General features: G+C 36.6%; 1 protein-coding gene across 1 annotated transcript in view; it reads left to right on the top strand.

Annotated features, from left to right (window-relative positions):
- The window catches only part of Pgap1 (post-GPI attachment to proteins 1), an 84942-nt gene that overhangs the window by 43600 nt on the left and 18322 nt on the right, over positions 1-23020 (top strand). The window contains exons 14-22 of the mRNA XM_029553613.1: positions 4653-4726; positions 4817-4868; positions 5509-5575; positions 6127-6235; positions 7708-7746; positions 14863-14956; positions 19011-19101; positions 20572-20769; positions 21944-22079. Of these exons, the coding sequence (XP_029409473.1) occupies positions 4653-4726; positions 4817-4868; positions 5509-5575; positions 6127-6235; positions 7708-7746; positions 14863-14956; positions 19011-19101; positions 20572-20769; positions 21944-22079 (860 nt within the window). The remainder of the gene's footprint in view (positions 1-4652; positions 4727-4816; positions 4869-5508; positions 5576-6126; positions 6236-7707; positions 7747-14862; positions 14957-19010; positions 19102-20571; positions 20770-21943; positions 22080-23020) is intronic.

The following is a 23020-nucleotide window of genomic DNA, read 5'->3' as shown; positions in this document are numbered from 1 at the left end:
CTTTATAGGTCTCCTTTTAAAAAAAAATTTCATATGTAATTTTTTTTCCTTTTTTTAAAATAATTGGCTGATCTGAAATCTCACACAAATAAAATTGGCCATATGTAGATCAATGGTGGTAAGTCCCCAAATGCCTTTTATACCTAATCAGACATAAATACTTAATAGACATAGACTTTAATAAAAAGTAACAAAGTTACATTTCCCTTTTGACTAGGAAAGTACTCAGAGACATATGCGAATCCTTAATCTTGAATTACCATTGGCTCTTAATGCTTTGATCTAAAGGTAATGCCCTTCTTCTGAAAATACCTACAGTTACAATAAAGCTTTGCAGTGAATTTATTGTTCTAGAAATGACCTAATAATTCGATTGATTTGATGAACTTGTTTATCAAGTTTTCTCAGTGTAACTTCCCCTGGAGAATTCTTGTCTGATTACAGTTGATCAATAATACTTTCTCCAAAGCTGGAGGTATAGGCTTTTATTTCACTCAAACATCAGGATCTTTCATGAAGCTTCATTCTGTTTTTTCTAATAAATCTATGTCTTATATTTCAGTTTGTTGTATGTATAGATTTATTATTGCATGGACAAATAACCAAAATGTTTTCTAAGACTTTTTTAAACAATATGTGGGGGGGGGGATATAAGCATGTGAGTGAAGGTGCACACAGAGGTTAGAGGCTTTCCATTCCCTTAGAGTTGATAACATTATATAATATTGAACTCACTGTAAGCCCTGTAAGACATAAAATTGAATGAGTTTTTAACCTTTAAAAAGATATCCATTTCATTTTGAAATATACTGTTTTTTACAGAAAGACTAGTTGTTTTTGCTACTAACACTGAGATGTTGGTGCATGTGTCTCTAATCTGTATGTATCTAATTATTACTAGTCATAATCGATTGCACTTAGATCCTTGGTGCCTGTGTATGTCTATAAAGTCACTGGGTAGATTTCAATGGTAATGTTTATCACCTCTACTAATTAACATGATGTAAATTTTTATGCTTCCTCCTCAAATACAATTCATTTTTTAATTTGTTGATTGTGTGTGCGTGTGGAGGGGTGTATCACACAGAACATCCCTAACCATCTTATTCAACTGTACACCCACTTCCCAGATGGCACCCTCCTATAGCCTCCCTCCCCCAACTAGACCCCTTATACTCTGTTATCCCTGCTACTGTCTGTTTAGTGTTTTTACTATGATCTACCATGGAGAGTTTCTTTTCTGGCCTTGTCTGTTTGGTGTTCTATATGCTTCTTGTATTTGTATGGGCATTTCTCTCTTTAATTATGGGAAACTTTCTTCCACGATTCTGTTGAAGATCTGGTCCATGCCGTTATCTTGGGATTCTTCTCCTTCCTGTATGCCTATGATTCGTAAGTTTGGTCTTTTTATGGTGTCACACAATTCTTGCATATTCCATTCTTGTGCTTTCTTAAATTTTTCATAATCTTTGCTTGAGTGGTCTAGTTTGTCTACTTTATCTTCCAGTCTTGATATTCTGTTTTCCATTTCATTCATCCTATTGGTGAGGCTTTCTCCTGTCATTTCTAATTGACTTACTGAGTGTTTCACTTCCTTCTTCATTTCAGCCTGAGTAGTCTTCAATATTTCTCTTTTCTGAATTCATTCGAAAGTTTATCCCGATCTTCCTTCAGTTCTTTGGTTTCTTTGTGTGTTCTTTAAATTCCCTGAATTCTTTTATCATGTTTATAATTGTTCTTTTGAGTTCCATGTCCTGCATTATCTCTAGGGGGTTCTTGTAGTAGTCTTCTAGACAACTATTGGTATTTGGTGGGGATATGTTATTTTGGTTTTTCATGTTATTATTTTTTCTCTGTGATTTTGACATATGAATTTCTTTTGTAGTTTTCGATTCTTTATGAGACTCAAGCCTTCAAGTTTAGGTCTGCTTCTTTTTGTAAACTTTATATGCCTTTGTGGTTTACTTTTTGGGCATGAAAAGCTGGTTCATCTAAGCTTCCAGTTTGCTCTTGATTTTATATTGGAGTGGCCAGATTGCTTTTGTCTTCAGGAGTTCCCACAGAGGCCCCAGTCAGATGAGGATCGGATGCTCTCAGGCTTTTTCCCAAGGTCTGGATCCCTCCAGGAAAGATTTTGGCCTCAGGAATTTGGGGGTTGGACTGGCCTGGGAAAGATGCTGGTTTGGGGCAGCTGGTGGTTGTACCACCTAGAGATGCAAAGGGAGATGGGGGAGGGAAGAGGCCCCAAGGGCCCCTGGGGACTGCAGGGAGGAATTGGGTTGGCCTGGATGCAAAGGATCAGGAAGCAGTGGTGGTTTCCCCAGTGTCTGGGGTGCCAAGACAAGGAATGCGACAGTACCCAGGCTAGGAGGAGAGACAGGCCGGGGAGATGGGAGGGTGAATGAGGCTGGGGGAGTCAAGGCGAGGAGGGCACAATGGACTTACACAGGAGAGAGGCTGGTGGGTTGTGCAGGCCCAGGGAAACAGAGGGAGGTGAGGTTGGGACCAGGCCCAGAGGGCTCCTGGGGACCGTGAGAAGGAACTGGGTTCATCTGGATGCAAGGGATCAGGAAGCAGTGGTGGTTCCAGGCTGTGAGGTCAGCCCTGGTGTCCAGGAAAGAGTCTGGTGAGTTGTGGAGCTCAGGGAAGCAGAGCATCTTTGAAACTTTTAAGTGTGGCTTTTAACAGTGCCAGTTTATCTTGCCAGTCAGTTATTATAAAGGAGAGCCTTGCAACATTAAATATTAGCATGTTTCAAGAACTATATCTTAGAATAACTATATGGTCAGTTCAGTGGTGTGAGTCTTAATACTAAGCCAGCAGTCAGTCATCTTCTGAGAAGTGACTTTTAGAAGGTATTTTTCCATAATTACATACACTTGCAGTAATCAAGTGTGTATGTTATGTGTGTGGTGTTTTCTTATGTGAAATCTATACTGTTACTAACTCTTCTAATTATTTTAATAGAACCAGCATTGATTTTTATTACTTAAACAAGTGTCCTATTTTTTGTGCCTATAACACTTTCAGAGTGGTTTTCTGCTTTTCAATAAGGAAAGCACACTTGGTCCTGTGATTTATGTGTGATTTAGCACACATAAATTATCTGTCTTATGAAGTTTTCATAATTAAATATTCTTGTAAACTTTACTTTCAAAGAATTTTAGGCTTGCAGAAAACTTAGAAAAGAGTCCAGACTTCTTTTATATCCTTCACCAGCCTCTCCCTAATGTTGACCTGTAAGAGATAAGATAAACACAGTACAGTAAATATAAGCATCAATACTTCATTTTCTGTTCTTCTTAAAACAGTAGTTTGCTTTGTAGCCCAGGCTGGTCTCAAACTCATAACTCTCCTGCCTCAGTCTCTGGAGTGCTAGGATTATAGGGCTGTGCTACCCTGCCCAGCTGACACAGAGGTTTTTAAATCTAAATTAGCATTGGTACTATATTGTTAACTACACTACAGGCTTTGTTTTCCTCCTGTTTTTCCACCGATTCCTCCTCCTCCAGGTTCCTGCTTTTCCTTTGTCATTAATAAATATCTCAAAGGAAATAATTTGAAAATATACAAGTATTCTTTTTTTACCCACCTCAGAATAACTAATTTAGCATCCATTGGGTCATCTTGTCTTCAGCAAATAACTACTTTTGTATTCTATATTTATTGAAATTCTGTCTGAGATAGAGCTGTCACTTCTACCTTATTTATTTATTATGTCAGTATAAATGACAGATATATGGTTTATTCGTTGGGTTATCATGTAATACTAGCATTTATATTCTTTCACATTCATTGCTTTAGCTTTGGCTCTCGGGGCATTTTCAGCTTGGTCCTGTGCCTTTTTGGTATGCTTCATTCCTCATATATATGTATAAGAGAGTTTTATATACATAAATTGCTTTTATGAAAAGGATGTATGTTGCTTATGATAAGAAACTTCCTTTAAGGTTTTTATGCTTCCCTTTTACCCTACCTTCCCTGGGACTTTTTTGGTGGGGAGGATATACAAAATACTCAGGACAATACAAAAATAACGACTCTGAATTTCCTGTATCATTTAAATGACATGCTTAAGAAAGCCTATCTTCCTAAAATTGAAGTACTTATCTTTTTAAAAACACCATCAGTGTAACTGGAAGTCATTAGAAATACCATGTTTTTTTCAAAAGACTATTGCAGGATGATTGAATTTTTTTTTAGAGTTGCTTCTATATCAGAAGTGAAATTTTGGACAGTGTCTCCCTTGTAGCCAAGGCTGCCTTCAAACTCACTCTGCAGCCCCACTCTGGCTTTAAACTCATGATCCTCAGCTTCCTGGATGATGGGATTATAGATATAAGCCACCAGATCTAGTTTTAAATAAATTTTCTTTTAATTTCAAATTTCTGTAGGCATTGTTTTAATGCTAAGCAATCAATACTTTTTTTTTTTTTTTTTTTTTTTTTTTTTTTGAGGCAGAGTCTCCCTGTGGCTCCAGCTCGCCTGGAACTTGCTATGTAGATCTGGCTGGCCTCCATCTCACAGAGATCCTCCTGCCTCTGCCTCCTGAGTCTTGGAATTAAAGGCGTGTGCCACCGTGTTTGGTCAGTCAGTACATTTTTAAAATTGTTTTTGATATTCTAAGTGATACAGTACTTTTAATTCAACAGGGCTGTCTTCTAGGAAAGTGATTCTAAATACAAGCGGCCTCTACTACAATATTGAGCTTCTGAACTTTGGCCAGGTAATTATGAGCAGAGTAGGAAGAATTTCATTTTAATTTGATATTTCATTAAACAAATCACTTGTTTTTGTCTTTGTCAAATTGTATTAGATTTACCAAGCTTTTAAAATCAACGTGGTAAGCAAGTGCTCCGGAGTCAAAGGTAAATGTATTTTCTGAAAATATATAGGGATAGTATTACCATTTGAACCAGTGGGTCTGCACTTGAATTTTCTTTAATGCTTATTCTTGCTTTTGGGCAGGGGGGAAGTGTGTTTTACTTTTCTGCTGGAATTAGAGGTGTGCACCACTACACCTGGTTCATAACCCTTTCTTAGAGTAAAGCATCTTCATCTCTTTCATATGCCTTTAAAACATACCATATGTCTTGGGACAGATGAGATGGCTCAACAGATAAAGACCTGAATTTGATCCTTAGAATTCATGGGAAGATGGAAGGGTCGAACCAACTGCACAGAGTTGTCCTTTGACCTCTGTACCCAAGCCTGTGTGTGTGCACATACACACACCACACACACACTCATAAATAATTTTATAAAGTACTATATATCTTGTGTTATTATAGTAATAATTCAGATTTAGCTGCTTGCTATTCTTTTAGTTTCTGAGTACTACTCACATGCTTTAATATCTTTTGTAAGTCTAATTTTCAATAATTTTTATTGTGTGCATTGTGATTTTTTTTGGAAAATGTGCAATGTATAATTAGTTAAGTGTTATAGTTGTTTATAAGAGTTAAGGTAGTATGCTGAGTAATGCTGTTCTCCTTTGTATTTCAACAGAACAAATAACTAGTATCTATAAGCTTCATATTCCTTGGTCTTATGAAGATTCACTAACCATTGCACAGTAAGTATATGAAATAAATTACTTTAAACTTTGTTATTTTTAGTGGACATTGTGCTTGGATTTTAAATCACATGAATTTTTTTTTTTTTTTTTTTTTTTGGTCTTTTTGAGACAAGGTCTCCCTGTAGCCACAGCTGGCCTGGATTTGCTAATGGAGACCAAGCTGGCCTCGAACTCACAAAGATCCGCCTGCCTCTGCCTCCTTAGTGCTGGGATTAAAGGCACGTGCCACCACTCCCAATCATATGAAATATTAAAGTGCCTTTTAGTAAAATGAATGAATCCTTTAGTATCATGCCCATTAATGAAGATATTTTATAGTATTCTAATTAAATGCTATAGTACTTAAGTCTTGGTGCTTAAAACACAAACATCTTTCCTCTTTCTCCACCAGTGTGTAAGTGCCAGAGAGGGAGAGTCCACCTGTCATAATGTGCCTGTCATTTACCTTCCTCTGCATCACTTTATTATATTGTGTTGAGAACTGACTTAGCTGTGGCTATTTACCAGCATTTTGTACTTGAGAATTAATATTTCCATGATTTCTTCAGGGTTCCATCTTCCACAGAAATTTCTCTGAAACTTCATGTTGCTCAACCAGAAAATGATAGCCATGTGGCATTATTAAAAATGTACACTTCATCAGACTGTCAGTATGAGGTATGTTGGACATTTGTAAAATCTTCAAGTCTGATTTATAGACTAAGGTAATACTGTTTGTATTAGCTGAAGACATGCCACGATATGGAAGCCAATAAATATAAGAAATAAACATCTTAAATTTTCCACTTTGCCTGTTTACACAACCTCAGTATTTCCATAGATGGACTGTTTGAACATATATACATCTTAGTGAAAAGAGAAAATAAAACAAAATTGGAGGCTACAGGGTAGACATCTAAATTTGGAAGCCCAGAACTGAGAATCTTTTATAAGTTGAAGACCATCATTAAATTTTCTGACATGGCTTATTAGAGTAATTCACATGGTACATTTGGGTTTATATTTCAGCTGTGCTAGTTTAAAAGTCTCTCCTTTTCACCACTTATTAAGCTCTGTGTGTATTTCAATGGTGTGACATAACATTCTAGTTCATGTAAAATATCTTATTTCTGGTTAGCAGCTTTAAATTAAGCTTTAAATATTTGGATTATTTTTTTAAAATACATTTTATTATTTTTATTTTGTGTGTATAAGTGTATTGCCTGCATGTGTGTAAGTGCACCCATGTTGTGCAATGCCTTTGGCGATCAGAAGGGGGTGTCGAATCCCCTGGAATGGAAGTTACAGACAGTTGTTAGCTGCCATGTAAATGCTGGGCACCAAACCCAGATCCTCTGCAAGAGCAGCCAGTGTTCTTAACCACCGAGTCAATCTCTCTATCCCCATGGATTCTTTAATAGAACTAACTTCCTGAGGGTAAACTGGGACTGATGTCAAAATTAAGAAAATCTGTTCCTAGAACCAAGTTTCAGTTGAACCTGTATTATGGATTAATTTTCATTTCATGGAATTCCTGAATGTTCTGATATTTTGCACTCTGCTTCTAGCAATCATGGGGTATGTGGGTCTACTATACTTTTTAATTTGCAACTTTGTATTTCCAATATTAAAGTGATAATAAGAATTGTGTTGTCAGTTTGACTCCAAATACAACATGCTCTCAAAATGCCCATGGTTTTACCAATATTGTATATTTTTAAGAAGTCCATATTTTAACAAGACATAGTCATGATGTAACTTCCTAAAGAAAGATTTATCTTCTTTTCCCAGATTCTTAATATAATATATATGATAGAGATAATTAAGGATGAGTTATTTTCATTCTGAAATATTATTTAGGTCTAAATTAGATTAACCAAAATGATTTCTTCATAACATATTATGGTTAATTAATATTCTAGTTAGTAAAGTATTTCCACATACCATAGTATTCACCCAAGGTAACTGTACTTTATATAATTTAAATGGTGGTGCAGAAGATTCTTTTAAGAATTTTTTTGTGCCTTTTGTTTAGTTTTTGGAAAATTACCATACTTAGAGATATATAGACGCACTGTTTAATAAAATGTGAAATAGAGGAAATTAGGAAAAAAATAATCTCTTTTTTTTTAACAATTGTTTTAAACTAGGTGACAATTAGGACTTCCTTTTCACAAATACTTGGACAGGTAAGAGAAATTTATGATTGGTTGATTGTTTGTTGTGTTTTAAATAGATACTGAGAAGGGATTACAATCTCTTTCTGTAAATGAGTAATTTTATTAAGTAGAACTACAGATATTGTTATTAGGATTTACAGAATTATACAATATAGACATAAGTAATAGAGATTAGTCAGATAAATTACTTAGCTTTAAAATTCAAAAAAATTTTTATTGTTGCTTTAATTTTTTTTTTTTTGAGACACGGTCTTCCTGTAGCCCCAACTGGCCTGAAACTTGCTATGTAGAACAGGGTGGCCTCTATTTCACAGAGATCCTCCTGCCTTTGCCTCCTGAGTGCTGAGATTAAAGGTGTGTGCCACCATGCCCACATTTCTTTGATTTTTTTTTATCTGTTGTATTTTGTGACTCAGGAATAATAGTTTTTACCTTTAGTCATAATATATTAAATTAATATTGATAATAATTTTATACTTTTCATGATTATAATTCAACTCAAATCAAAATTGAATTAGAAACATTTTTATATGCATTATCTCATTTGACCATTTGGGCAACCTGTTGGGAATTAGATTTTTTAGTTATTATAAATTTCACACAATTCTGAGTTAATATATAAATATTTTGTGCTGACTTATGAAGAAACAATTTTTTGTTTGTATTGTAAAATAACATCATGAATACTTAAAATTTTCTAAAATGTTAAGGAGCCAATTAAGAAAAATTATCTCTTACAATACAAAAGATGTGGGGTTTTTTTTTGTTTTGTTTTGTTTTTGCCTTTTTGAGACAGGGTCTCCCTATAGCCCCAGCTGGCCTGGAACTCACTATGTAGACCAGGCTGGACTTGAACTCACAAAGATCCACCTGTCTCTGCCTCCTAAGTGCTGGGATTAAAGATGTGAGCCACCACACCTGGCAAAAGATGTGTTTTTAGTGTGTCCAAAGACATGCTCAGTGGTTTAGAGTGTAGATAAACATCTCTTGCCCATATCATCTCTATGGCCCATATTTTAGAGACAAGAAAATTACCTTGGTACACAATAACCAAACACAATTATACGCCAAAAGAGGATAAACTAATTTTTTTTAGATGTAGAAAATATTTCTAAAAAGTAAGATTGTATTGATGTCACAGGATCAGAGGTATGTACTTTTTTAAAATGTCAAATAAAGAACTTAGGTTGGAGCATTAAGTTCTAAAATTACCAAATTAAAAAATACATATTCTTCCTTCATCCTTGTTTAATAATTTAGCCTGTGGATTCAAGAATAAATTCAAGTTCTATAATATATCTTACTAAATAACACATTTTTTATTTTTTGTCTTTTTTATTTAATTTTTATCAACTTCATACAGTATATTTTGATTGAATTTAGATTTCCTCTCCAGTCTGTACCCCCTACCATCTGCTGTATAAGGAAGCTTCTCTGGTGAGATTTGAGATGAATTAATCTATAGGTATAGCAATAAGTCATTAGGAGACAGTTTAATACTATAAACCTGTCTGGCCACAGGTTCCTAGGCCTGATATCTATGTCAGGTATGAGCTCCATCCTATAAAGTGGACCTTAAATCCAATTAGAAAGTTGTTGGTTACTCCCATAATATTCATGCCAATATTTTACCAGGAGTCTTATCTTGTCAGACAGGTCATTGTAGCTTATAAGATTTACAGTTGGGTAAAGTTGATGATTAATCTTCTCTTCCAGTAGAATGCATAGTACCCGCCAGCACTATGAAACTTGCCAGTAGAGATGAATCTTTGAAGTCACTACCAACTTGATTTCTCCTTGTTTGTTCTAAAACTTACATGTATAGTATCTTCAGCAGTAGGGTCTTACCATAAAGTTCTGGTGGATAACCAAGAGCTGGGGTAATGGCCAGTATTGTTTGAGGGTCTCTGGGTTCCCTGATCAACAGCTTCAAGAGAGGGAGTCCATTCCTGGCACTGGGGTTTTGTTTTGTTAGGTTATGGTGTCTAGGACAGTGCTCCCCTATTATAAGGTAACTCCTTTTAATTCTTTTTATATTGTATATGTATACACTTTAAGAAGCTTCTAGAGTGGTAAGTTTCCATATAGCTTTTCCTAAAGGCCTTTAGTGTTAGATGTCCCTCACCCTGCTCCCTCCTCTGCCCTGCCCTCTCATTCCCCACCCCATTTAAACCTGGGAGAGAGATAGAATGCAGTGATATAAAGGGGAAAGGGGGATAATGGAGTAGGAAAGATTAGAAATTATCTTAAAATTTATTTTTAGTTTTTAAAACATTAGCATACAAAGTATTACTGGATGTTACTATGACATTTTCAGACTGTGTTTTAGTAGATTCTCCTCCCCATTCAACTCTCCCTGCCTTTTCCACTTGAACTTTCCCACCCAATCTCCTTTCAGTTTTCATGCCATATGTGCCCATTTACCTTCCTTCTTCCTCAGCACCTGTATTTACCTTCTTCTGGTCTCTTGTTTAGTTTTTTTCGATTTACCCACATTCGCAGTCCTTTATATACATGCATATATACTTCACAGGCTAGGATCCACAAATGAGAGCATAAGTGGTTTTTGCTTTTCTGATCTTGTGTTACTTCACTTAATATAATATTTTATAGATACATTTTCCTGAAATTTTCATAATTTCTTTTTCCTTTTCAGTTGAATCCATTGTGTATAGATGTCATTTTCATTATCCATTATCTAGCTGTTGATGCACATTTAGGCTTGTTCCATTTTCTTGTTATTGTGAAGAGAGTAGCAATAAATATGGATGTGCAAGTTTGATGCAGTTCTTTTTCTAATTTTTTGTGGTTCTTTTTGTTTGTTTTTGTTTTTTGACAGGGTCTCCCTAATCCCAGTCCACCTGGAAGTCATTATGTGAACCAGGCTGGCCTCGATCTTGCAAAGATCTGAGTACCTCTGCCTCCTGAGGGCTGGGATCAAAGGCATGCACCACCACACCCAGCATTAATCTTTTAAAATTTATTGAATTTGTTCTTGGACAGTTTCATACCTCTGTTAATGCATACTGGTTACTCTCATCCCACACCTTCACTTTCTCACATTCCTGTCTGCCCCCACTAACACTCATGCCACTATTGCAGAGATGGCAGGTTGGTTTGTAGTTCATAGGGTTTATAGACTGTTGATGCCTTTCCTCTCCCAGCTGCCTACATCACACTTGGAAAGTTGGCCAACAGGAAGGAGGCTTCCAGCTCAGTTCCAGCTTGCTTTCTCTATATCTTGCAACCAAGGTGTGTGGTGCCATCAGTAGTTTTATCCTCTAGTTCTGATGAGCAGCCTCGAGAACTGGCAAGGACCTGGATTGTTTGGGGGCTTCTGCCTCCCTGACCATCAGCTCCTGTGGAGGAAATCCTACACCTGCCACTGGGAATTGTGTGTAGTAGCCCATGGCTTCTAGGAACACCACTGTCTAACCAGGCGAGGCATCTCTTCAATTGCTCTCTCTCTCTTTTTTTGGACTTTTTGAAAAAGGGTTCGATTCCCAGCACCCACATAGCAGCCTTGAACTGTCCTTAACTCCAGTTCTAGGGGAATCTGATGCCCTCTTCTGACCTTGGCAGCATTGCGCAACAAGGGTACACTCACATACGTGCAGGGAATACACTCATACACATAAAATAAAAATAGTAAATAAAATATAAAAAGATTTGTTTTTATTAAATTTTGTATTTCATATAGAATGTCTCAATCTGAATCATCTTTATAGCCCCATCCCTACCAGATCCCTCCCACCCCACCCCCCACTGGAACCCATATACTCTGTCCTGAGTGTTAAGGCCCACTGTGTCAAGTCAGTGTCCCCAGATGTTCCCCAGTGCAAATCCATTCCCCTGGGGTCTAGTTAGATCCCTCTCATCTCTCTATCCAAACACCTATCATTTTCTTTTTTTAAAATTAAAAAAAATTTTTTATGTGTATGAGTGTATTACCTACATGTATGTGAGTGCACCCATGTCATGAAATGCCGTGGAGATCAGAAGAGGGCATCATATTCCCCTGGAACTGGAGTTAAAGACGACGATTAGTCGCCATGTGGGTGCTGGAACTCGAACCTGAATCCTCTGCAAAAGCAGTCAGTACTCTTAACTGCTGAGCCATCTCTCCAGCCCCTTCCTTCCTTCCTTCCTTCCTTCCTTCCTTCCTTCCTTACTTCCCTCCTTTCCTTCCTTCCTTCCTTCCTTCCTTCCTTCCCTCCCTCCTTCCTTCCTTTCTCTTTCTTTTTTTCCTTTTTTTTTTGGCTTTTAAAATTGGTTCTAAGATAGTAAGTTTCTGTATGATTGTTTTCATATACTGTTCATTTTGGTTAATCCTCTCCTTCCACCCCCTTGTCTCCCTGATTCCACTTCCCCTCCACAACTCCCCTGCTTAAACCTTCCCACCCCCAGTATTCCCCTTTCTCTGTTTTCCTTTTCCCTATGTTCTGTGCCCCCACCACCTTAAGGTATTGCATCCACTAATGTCCCTTCCTAGCTTAAAAAAATTTTTTTTTAATGTTTCTGATAATAATGAGAGAAACCTGGGTTACAAAGAATTAAGAGTAACCACTTGGGAGAATTTTTAGCCTTTGATTAAATAATCTTTTCACAAATCATTTTTTTTTCTGAAAAAGGAAAGAGGATAGCACATTTACATCTTCTTTAGACTATTTTCATGAAAAAGGGGACAAAAAATAACTTACAAATTACTTTCTGAAGAAAACTTTATAAACTCTACTCAGCACAGGAAGTCCAATGTTGCTTGATCTTTAGATTTTAAGAGAAACTGAAATCTGGGGTTTTGGGTGAAATTAAAATTTTTTTTTCAATATTAGCATCTAATTCAAATTTTACGCAAACACTATGCCAGATACCAAGCCAAATGAAGCCTGTCTGCAGTTTAACTCTGATCGAAGGCCAGTTTCTGATTATTGATTTAGTAGTACTTTATGTACCAGCTGTATCCATGGCCCAAAATAATATTCAGTGCTTCTAACAATGGCCTTTTATCAGTAAAAGAAATTTTATGTTCAGAGTACAAGTGTCTAAAAGCAGTTAAGAATGTGAATGATTAATAAGTCATATTCACAAGTGTCTAAAAGCAGTTAAGAATGTGAATGATTAATAACAAGTCATATTTTCAATCAGTTGCAGTGTGTCAGTTACCATTTCAGATAGTAACACAAAGTAAACACAATTAAGCCTTCTACCCCTATGAGGTACCTGCTGTTTATCTCTTATACTGGTGAGGGAGGGTGTAGAGATAAAAAGGTATACCTTGTGCATGAACACAGGCCTGATAGGAAGTAAGGCTGGATCTCCAATCCCTGAACCTGCGTAACCTTATTTCACTTTACTGCTTAACTTTACTCCTTAAGCTGATCTACTAACTCTTGGGCTCTAGTGATTCTACTGCCTCAGTCTCCTGAGTATCCACCTCAGCATGCTTTCATTCCACTCTGCATAACTAAAGGATGCTTTACATTTCCTAGTATGACATTAGCAAGCAGTGAATATCATTTAGGCTGACTGGCAGAAGTGGCCTTTTCCATCTTATTTTGAGTCTAAGTTTTTAAAATTTTTTGAATCTTTTTTTAACCTGTAAGTAACTTAGTAATATTAACATTTATGATTGAGGGAGGTATGTCATCTCTATACTTGAACTTTTTGTGCCTGTAAAATACAGATGAGGTCTACTTCAGAGAATTTTGGGGGAGATCAGGGCATGAGATAATGCATATAAGGTGTTTAGTATTGTTTCTGAAACACTAAACACTCAGGACACATGCTTTGAAAACACTGGAGGGAGTTAGGAGGGTGCTAAACTTTTTGAAGTTTTTATTCATGTATTATTTGTTTGTTTGTTTGTTTTTATGTGTATAAGTATATTGCCTGCAAGTATGTATGTACACCCATGTTGTGCAGTGCCTAAGGAGGTCAGAAGAAAGCATTGGAGCCTGTGGAACTGGAGTTATGAATGGTTGTTAGCTGCCATGTGGGTGCTGGGAATCAAACCCAGGTCCTCTGTAAGAGTGGCCAGTGTTCTTAAACACTGAGCCATTTCTCCAGTCCCAACTTTTTGAAGTTTTACATACTATTTTGTGTAAGCTTTACCTTCTGTAGATATTATCAGATTACCAGGGAGTTTATGTTCTAAAAATACTCTTTGGGATAGAAAATTTAAGGTACATTGAATTTTAAAATTTAAGAGCAAGAGAAGTAATTAACATGCACATATAAAAATGTCACAATTAGACCGATTATTTTGTATTGTTGTATAATTACTATTGCCAAAGCAAAAAAAGTTACAGCTGGGCACCCCTTTAATCCCAGCATTTGGGAGTCAGAGGCAGGTAGAGATCAAGGCAACCTGGTCTACATTCCAAGTTCAGGCCAGCTGGGGCTACAGGGAGACTCTGTCTCAAAAAAATTGCTTAACGCTTTTAATACAGTCTATTTTATACAAGTTAGGCCAATTGGCAGAATGACTTGACTATAACATAGTGGTTATGAACTTAGGCTGAGTTTAAATTCTAGTTTCACAGGATTTCAATTTAGTGAAGGACATAAGAAGTTAATAATTACAACTAAGGATTTCTGATAGCTTGTCATGTGAATTAACTTTCTAAATGCTTTGTACAATGATTATCTTAACCTTTATAACCTGTGAGTATGTGAGTATTATTACTGTCCCCATTTTACTAATAAGCACATGGAAGTAAAGGTGTCTATGAACATTTGCAGTCTTGCAAACCTGAATTCTTTTGCCCTTAAAACAGGATAAGATCTAAGTCAAAGGATTTTCTTTTGAGAGGAGAGCATTAGATAATGCATATATGATGTTTAGTGTCTTGATTGCAACATAGGTGCTCAGTAAGTGTGCTTTGAAAAAGGCTTTGTAGTACATGCATTCAGTTATGCCCCTGATGAAAACTCAGATGTTTCTATTTTGCTATACAGTGTTAACATCTATTTTACTTAAGTTTTGATGCTCATTCCTAGAAATATGTGTCTGGCCATGTCAGGAAAAGTGCAAAGTGAAGCATAACCCTTTTGTGTGAAAGTGCATTTATTTCATTAACAGTTGACTTCATTTTGAAGTTAACCATTGCCTTGCCTGTTTTCTAGGTGGTTCGATTTCATGGCGGAGCTCTTCCTGCTTACGTTGTGTCTAGTATCCTTCTCGCTTATGGAGGACAGTTATACTCTCTTTTCTCAACAGGTAAGCATGCTTACACTTTCAAAGTTATTTTTGTTATACATTTTAAAGTAGAACAACTTTTAGTTCTATGTGTGCATTTACCCTTGTTGATTGTTCTGTTTGCTGTTTTTGTGTTTTTGTTTTTCTAGTACTAGGATCAAACCTAGAGCTTTGTCAATTCCAGGCACTGTCACTGAGCTACAAACTCTGTGTGCATAACAGTTAAATTATCCTAAATTAGAAGACATAATAAGAAAGTTTTTGGAAATAAAAAAGCTACTACCACTGTCACTGAAAACTCTATCAATGTAGCATATGATTTTGTGACCAGGCTTCTTTATATCTTTTTACTTCCCTATTATTTGAGTTTAGGACAGCCAGTCCAGAGACCGCTAGTTCATGGCCCTGTGATGTCTAAATCACTAATGTTCTCTAAGCCCATCATTCTGTATCAGCACCATTTTTAGAGGAAAAGAGTTTTATTTTCACTTTAAAGAAATTAACTTTTTAAAAAGTGAGTGTAGGAATCAAACTATATAATATAATTTTTAATTTTTCACCTCTTGTGTCTTGTAAAATGGATAACAAAATTATTTTACACTTTAAAAAATTGCTCATAAAAATGAGGAGGAAAGCAAGAGCAGAGGAAAGGGAAGATGGGAAGGCGGCAGGAAAGAAAGAACCGGAAGGGAGTGAGGGGAGGAGGGGAGCAGTTAAGAGTGCCTAATAATCAGTTGTCAGTGTTTATTCAGTAAGATTGGGGTCGGCTGTCTATTTCCCCAGTTCTAACTTGCACTAAGAGACATCTGGGGACACTAACGACATAATAGGCCTTAACACAAATGACAGAATGTGTGAATTCCAGTGTGGGGAGCTTATGGGAGGTTGCCAGTGGAGGAGGGGGTATAAGATGATTAAGATTGATTGAGCTGTCCTATATAAAATACACAAAAATTCAATTGTAAAAAAAAAAAAAAAAAAAGAGTGCCTCGTATTGTTAGGGGATTTTAAAGTATTTAGTACTTTTCAGATAAGGTCCACACATTGCCGTTTGTCATTAGGTTCAATCATTACGTTCTTTCATGATTTCTACCCTCTGTCTGCCCCCACCCCATCTTGTAATTTACTGAATGCATTTTGTTCTTTTATGTTTCTCATGGTTTAGTGTTTGCTGATGACGTCCCTATGGTGGCATTGAACATGCTCTTCTGAATTTCTCTTCTTTTACTCTTAAATAGGTATCAGAGCTATGAGCTTCGGCGGCTCCTCTTCCGCACTGCCCTCCCTTGCTGTTGCTCCTGCTTCTACAGAAGCAGCAAAATTGTTTTAGCGTTGAATAAATAGCTCTGTAGTAGGCGTGGACTCACTGATCCTGTCATCCTAGTTTGTTCCTTCCCTCTCCGGCCTTCCTCCCAGACCTCTCCTTTCCTCTCTTCTCTCGTCTTCCAATCCTTCTCTTCATTTCCTCCCTATTTCTTTCCTCATATCCCCTGTCTCTCAGCTCCTTCCCCTCCTAGTCTCTTTTTCCTCCTTATTTCTATGGACCAATCCCTTATTAATACTTTTTTTTTAATCTTACACATGACTAAAGACAGCAGATTCATGGCACGTCCCCTAAATTCGTAAGGAGTTAGATTCCTCTAAATTTTAAGACCCTCCCTCAAATACTTCATTTCCTTGTTTTATAACTTGGTGCCTCATGTTAGTTCTCTATTTTGAGAGCCTCTTAAGATGCATTCAAAGAACCTTGTTGTCCATTCTGTTTCTAATAAGCTTTCAGTTTACTAGTCTGTATCAGCTGGGCCTCCCTGTGGCTCCAGCTGTCCTGGAACTCACTATGTTCTGTCAGTTAAGTTCTGGTACACTGAATTTTAGAATCATTGAGATTTTAACAAAGGGACTGCTTGAAGAGTCTTCAAGGTTAAGGGAAAACAACAAAAGGTGATAAAGTGCTTGATTAACATCAGAGCATCTGACACTCCTAGATACCAGGCAAGCCCAGAGAGCTGTGGGAATGGGTAACGTTACTAGAGCTGCGGCATTGATTATTGGTGTACTGCAGCCACCACCAGCCTGTGGCCCAGCAGGGCAGAAGATGGAGGAATGCATCTCTTAACTGTATTCCTTCCTACTTTGCTGTCTGCTATTAATGCCAATTTATTGAACCTAAAGAAGCTTGTCCATAAAATTCAGCCTCCGAGTCAGCAAAGTGAAGGGTAGAGAATGGTTCTGAGGAAGGAGATGTAGAATATGTGAAGTGACCAAAGCTTCCCTCGAGTAAAGCAGTTCCTTGTCAAGAGGCTAAACTCTGTGAGGTGGGAATAATTAAAGGAGGTAGAGATGGGGGAGAAAAGTGAGGCCAGCCTATAGAAAGCCATGAATCTGCCTCACCATTTGAATCCTGCCAAATCCTTCTTGAACTACCCACAAAATTTCCATACCCTTTAATAGCTTTTACGAACCTACCATTCATTTTTAACCTGCTAACCTATACTCCAAGGAGAGGAAAGAAGTATTCAGTGTATCTGTTCCAGAACCAGCCTTTTAAGAAATGAGCATAGAAGGTATTAAATATCATACTGGCATTTTAAGCAAAGTGCGTTACAGTTGGTTTGCCTCCCCAGTCATCTCCCCCTGCCCGTACCCCCCTTTGCTGTCACATGTCTTTTTGTATTCCCTGCCTCCTTAGTACCTCTTTTTACCTTTGCTGGTTCCTTTCTCATGTTTAGGCTTTACTCATGTTTATACCCACTTACACACAAACTAGGACCCATGTGAGAGAAAACATGCAGCTGTTGTCTTTCTGAGTTTCTGTCCCAATCTTTTAATTAAGAGGATATTATGGCACTATAACACCAGTCGGACTTGAATATATGTTTGTTATGTTTTGAAAAGAGAGACTTCATACTTCTTTGTTCAAACAGACCTGGTAATTGATTCTGAATCACACAGAATTTACTGGATTGTCTGCAGAGACTTCAGGAATATTTGAAACCAGCTAGTTCTAGAGGATTTAAATTCCAAAGTAGGTCTCAAACCAAGGATGCATGTCAGAAGTCACCCATGGATAATACCCACTAGAATGAGTATACTAAACATACGAAAAGTGTTGATAAAGATATGGAGAAATTGGAACACAACTGTGGGAAGCAGTCTAACAGTGCCTTAAATGAAAATTAAACAGAGTTACTGTATAATTTAGCATGATTGTTCCTAGGAATACACCAAAGAGAAATGAAAGCTTGCATCCACATAAAAACATGAATATAACATTGTACATAAATGTTATAGCAGCACTAGTCATCATAGCCAAAGTGGAACGTGCCCATCAGTTGCTCAACCTAAATAAAATGTAACATCCATATAATGAAATATTCATCAATAAAAAGAAATGAAGGGCCCCTTGAGGATGTAGCTCAGTGATAGATCATTTGCTTAGCATGCATGAGATCCCCTCTGGGTTTGATCCCTAGGACCTCAAAAAAGAGTACCTGGACATGTTAAAATAGGGACAAATCTTGAAAAATGTTGAGTGAAAGAAGCGAATCACAAAGGATCATTCATTATAGGATTCTGTTTATATGGAATGTTAGAATAGAAATATCTATAGTGACAGAAAAATAGATGAGTGCTCACCTAAGAATGGACAGTTTGAAAAGCAAAGTGTCTTTGGGGATGATGAAAATGTTCTAGGACTGATTATACTGACAGATGCACAACTGAGTATGCTGAAAATCATTGAACTGTATAGACTTTAAATGACTGGATTATATAGTATTAGAATTACCTCTCAGTTAAAGGTATTCTTAAGAGTCGCTTATTGAGATTTATGAAAATACACATTGTGAAGCCTTAGCTTTGACTCCAAGCATTGGCTTTACAAATGACTAGCTGTGTATGAAAGTTAACTTAATTTTCAAGACATCTCTGATAATAGTAAAGACCTTGCATTTTCTGATGTTCAATGCTGTTCTTATGTTATATATTACTTTTATAGACAATGCAAGATAAAACATATCTCATGTTTAATTACTGTAAATTCTGTTACATATATATGGATTTTTCTAATCACCAGGTTATTGCTTAGAATATTCTACCTTATTGGATAAAGAAGCCAAACCATACAAAGTTGATCCGTTTGTAATTATGACTAAATTTTTGTTGGGGTAAGTTTTAATATCTGTGATAAAGATTTTAACTTTATGTATAAAATATTGTTTGATTCCATAATGTAGTATAAATTGTCATATAAATTTGGCAATTGATATAATCCATTAAATTAGTTTGTTCTTTTAGGAAAAGACCCAATATATCTATAAGATTTTTTTTTGGTCTTTTTGAGACAGGATCTCCTTGTAGCCCCAGCTGGCCTAGAACTCACTATGTAGACCAGGCTGGGCTTGAACTCACAGAGAGCCACCTGCCTCTGCCTCCCAAGTGCTGGGATTGAAGGTGTGTGCTACCATGCCTGGCTCAATATAGTGTAATAATTTCAAAAAAGTAATTATAGATTTTTATGTAAGTAATTATATAAACCTAAAATCTTAAACTGAAAATAAATCAGGACTTTATGTGTTCATGTGTATAGTCTGTGACCTTTGAGTGTCCCAGATTGACAAGGAAAATTATTGTAGGGTATTGATGACACAGTGCTTCTGATCACTTTCTCTTCCCCTATAGAGCATATTTTAGACCTTTCTACCCAAGTTAACATTCTGTTATTAATCTATCCACATTTGATAACTTATTGGTTACGAACCATTTTTTTAGATCTCTTTTATTCTGTCATTTCAACCAGCTGTTGACTTTGTAACTTAGAAAAGAAGGGAAAGACTATATTACCTCATGCAGGGATTAATAGGAATAAAGTTGTGTTGAGACTCAGGACTCAGAGACCTGATGATCAGTAGATTCCTATGGAAGAGAAATGACTTGTTTCATTCAAAAGATTTAAGAGCCAAGGGCCAGGAAGGTCACTCCGTGGGTAGGAGTGCTTGAGGTGAATGCATGAGGACCTCAGTTTGAATCCCCAACATCTGTGTACAACAACTGGGTGTGGCCACAAATGACTATAACCTCAACATTGAGGGTGAGGGGTGAGGCAAAGACAGACAGATCCCTAGAGCTTGTTGGCCAGCCAGCCTAGCTAAAAGGGCAAGTTTTTAGTTTGGTGAGAGACCCTGTCTCAAGGAAATAAGGCATAGAGCTATAAAGGAAGGTACCTGATTATCCTCTGACCTTCATGCATATACAACACAGGCAGAGAGAGAGAGAGAGAGAGAGAGAGAGAGAGGAGAGAGAGAGAGAGAGAGAGACAACACACACACACACACACACACACACACACACACACGCACAATTAAAAGCCAAGAATGGTCACACACATTTGTAATCCCAACCCTCTGGAGGTGGAAACAGGAAGATCAGTAGTTCAAAGCCAGTTTGAGCTACATGAGACCCTGTCTGAAAAACAAACAAAAAAAGAATATTTGTTTTTCAGTTTATTTTACACAATGGAGAGTTTACAACTTTAAAAGATTCTAGTAAATGGCCAAACACCTTAAATAATAAACCCTGAAACATCAGTTGTTACAGTTTTGTTTTTGCTTCCATTTTACCATTTCATTTGTCCACAGGTATAAATGGTTTAAGGAATTATGGGACGCAGTATTATTACCGGAATTAGATGCCATCGTTTTAACTAGTCAGAGTATGTGTTTCCCTCTTGTATCCTTGATTCTCTTTCTGTTTGGAACATGTACTGCCTACTGGAGTGGTCTACTCTCTTCTACATCTGTGAGGCTGCTTTCTTCATTGTGGCTAGCTCTAAAAAGGTAAAAGAATATCTAAAAGTTTTCTTACTACTCTTAAGGAAAAATTAGGACTGGAATACATAGCTCAGTGGTAGAACATCTACCTAGCATGTGCTAGGACCTGAGTTTGATCCTTACATTGAGAAAAAGAAAAGAAAAAGAATAAAATAAATAGATACATTCTGATTGTGAACCTTAAAATTATTTCATTAGCTTATTTTGTAGGGAAGAATGCTGACTTCAGTAATCAAATCTGAAGGCAAGACACTCCAATCCTTATCTTGAGCATCTGATTCAGTGACTCGAGTAAAGGATTTGAAGCCTTGCCTGGAGTTGTATTATAGGCCCAAAGATACAGTTTGAGTCTAAAGTTACTGGTGGCTTTTCTAATTAAAACCCACATGTAGTTTCCAGTTCACACGTCCATAGCAAACTTGTGATGTGGTTTCCTGTCACAGAGGAGGTGTGGGTGGGGCTTCTTCCTTCATAGTTCTGCAGTTGTTCCCAGATTTCTGTCTGTAAGACCATCAAGTGACTGAGGGATCTCAAGGCTTTAAAAATGGAAATTTGTTCTTCTGTCAAGATTGGAGATGCATGACACAGGATCTATAAAATTGTCATGTTTGGCAACATTTTTTGCTTCTTTAGTACAAGTATCGACTATAACATGTCCGATCAAAACAATCATCACAGTGTGATGTAGAATTTAACTTAAAATCTATGTTTATTTAAAAGTATTTTATAGTTTATGTTACTTATTAATAACCAGGGGAGAGGCTGGCAGAGTACTTCAGGTTCAGTGTCCTGTATCTGAAACGCTTGGGACAAGAAGTGTTTCCGGTTTCAGACTTTCTTGGATTTTGAAATAATATGCCTATGCATCATGAAAAATCTTGGGGATGGGACCAAAGTCCAAACCCCTAACTCATTTGTTTCATATCACTTTTCATATGTAACCTGAAAGTAATTTTATAGTTTTCTTCATGTGCTTGCAGTTTGGCTGTGGCCCATCACATGAAATCAAAGTTTGGAATTTTCCACTTGTAACATCTTGGCACTCAAAAAATTTTGCATTTTGCAGCATTTCAGAGTTCAGGTTTTCAGATTAGGGATGCTCAGCCCATTGTTCTCTTTTTTTCATGTTTGTAAAGATATGTTACTATATATTTTTTAAACTTTATTCTTTGTATCACAGACCAGCTGAACTTCCTAAAGATATCAAAGTGATGTCACCAGACTTACCGTTTTTGATGATCGTTTTGATCATAATTAGTTGGACAACATGTGGAGCGCTTGCCATACTTCTATCTTATCTTTACTATGTGTTTAAGGTATGTCAGGGCAATAAAGCCAGAAGGCCTGGCCTTTGTGTTAGGTCTATATGGCATGCTTATAGGTATTAGTAAAGTTTTTAATTACTACTGAATATAATCGTGTATCACATAACAAGTTTAAATAAAAAGGTGTGGTTTTTTAGCATCTTGTTATTTAAATTAAATATAGTTAAGTGTAGAACTGAAAGTATTGGTCAGAGTTGGGGTTTGGGTTAAAACAAAGGCGGGGGAAAAGATGGATCTGTTTTAGGCTGCTTCTTGCTCTTGCAAATGTTAACTTTTTAAATATTGTATTAGAACAGATTTATTCATACCTCTCTTTGATCATGAGAGAAAATGAAGTTTTGTTACTTGTGATCAAGTCACATTCAGGCTGAGATAACAAAATATCAACAGGTATTTATGAAGAATCAAAGGAATTGATAAAAAATAATAGGCTTGGTAATTTTACTGAAGAAGTAAAAAAACACTGAGTAAATGGAGAGCTTTATGGGAAAATCTGAGCAGCTCTATAGTGCACAATTGTACAGAGATACTTGATATCACAGTGGATAATGATTTTTACATTTTAAAACAAAGATATATCTGCCTCTGTTTTTTAACTAGTACATGCAAACTGTAGATGATTTTCAGTTTTCTAAAGGAAATTTTTGTACATTTGACTGTTTAGAGCTACTTCAGTTTATAAATGATATTGTTAATAATGGCTAGGCATGGTAGCTCATGCCTTTAATCCTGGCACTTGGGAGGCAGAAGCAGACAGATCTCTGTGAGTTTCACCATCATATTTAATTGAATTACTATTATATTGAGTATAATCAAATGTTTGACCTACAAGACATGTAAAATTGCCATAGCAAGGCATCATTCAATTATAAGTTCACAGGATTTAGAAGGTATTGCAATACAGTCTGATCTATCATAATCTGAAAGTTGGT

This window comes from Nannospalax galili, unplaced genomic scaffold, assembly GCF_000622305.1.
Source record: "Nannospalax galili isolate Female #2095 unplaced genomic scaffold, S.galili_v1.0 scaffold1024, whole genome shotgun sequence".
NCBI lineage: Eukaryota > Metazoa > Chordata > Mammalia > Rodentia > Spalacidae > Nannospalax > Nannospalax galili.
This window is presented reverse-complemented; position numbering and strand designations above follow the sequence as displayed.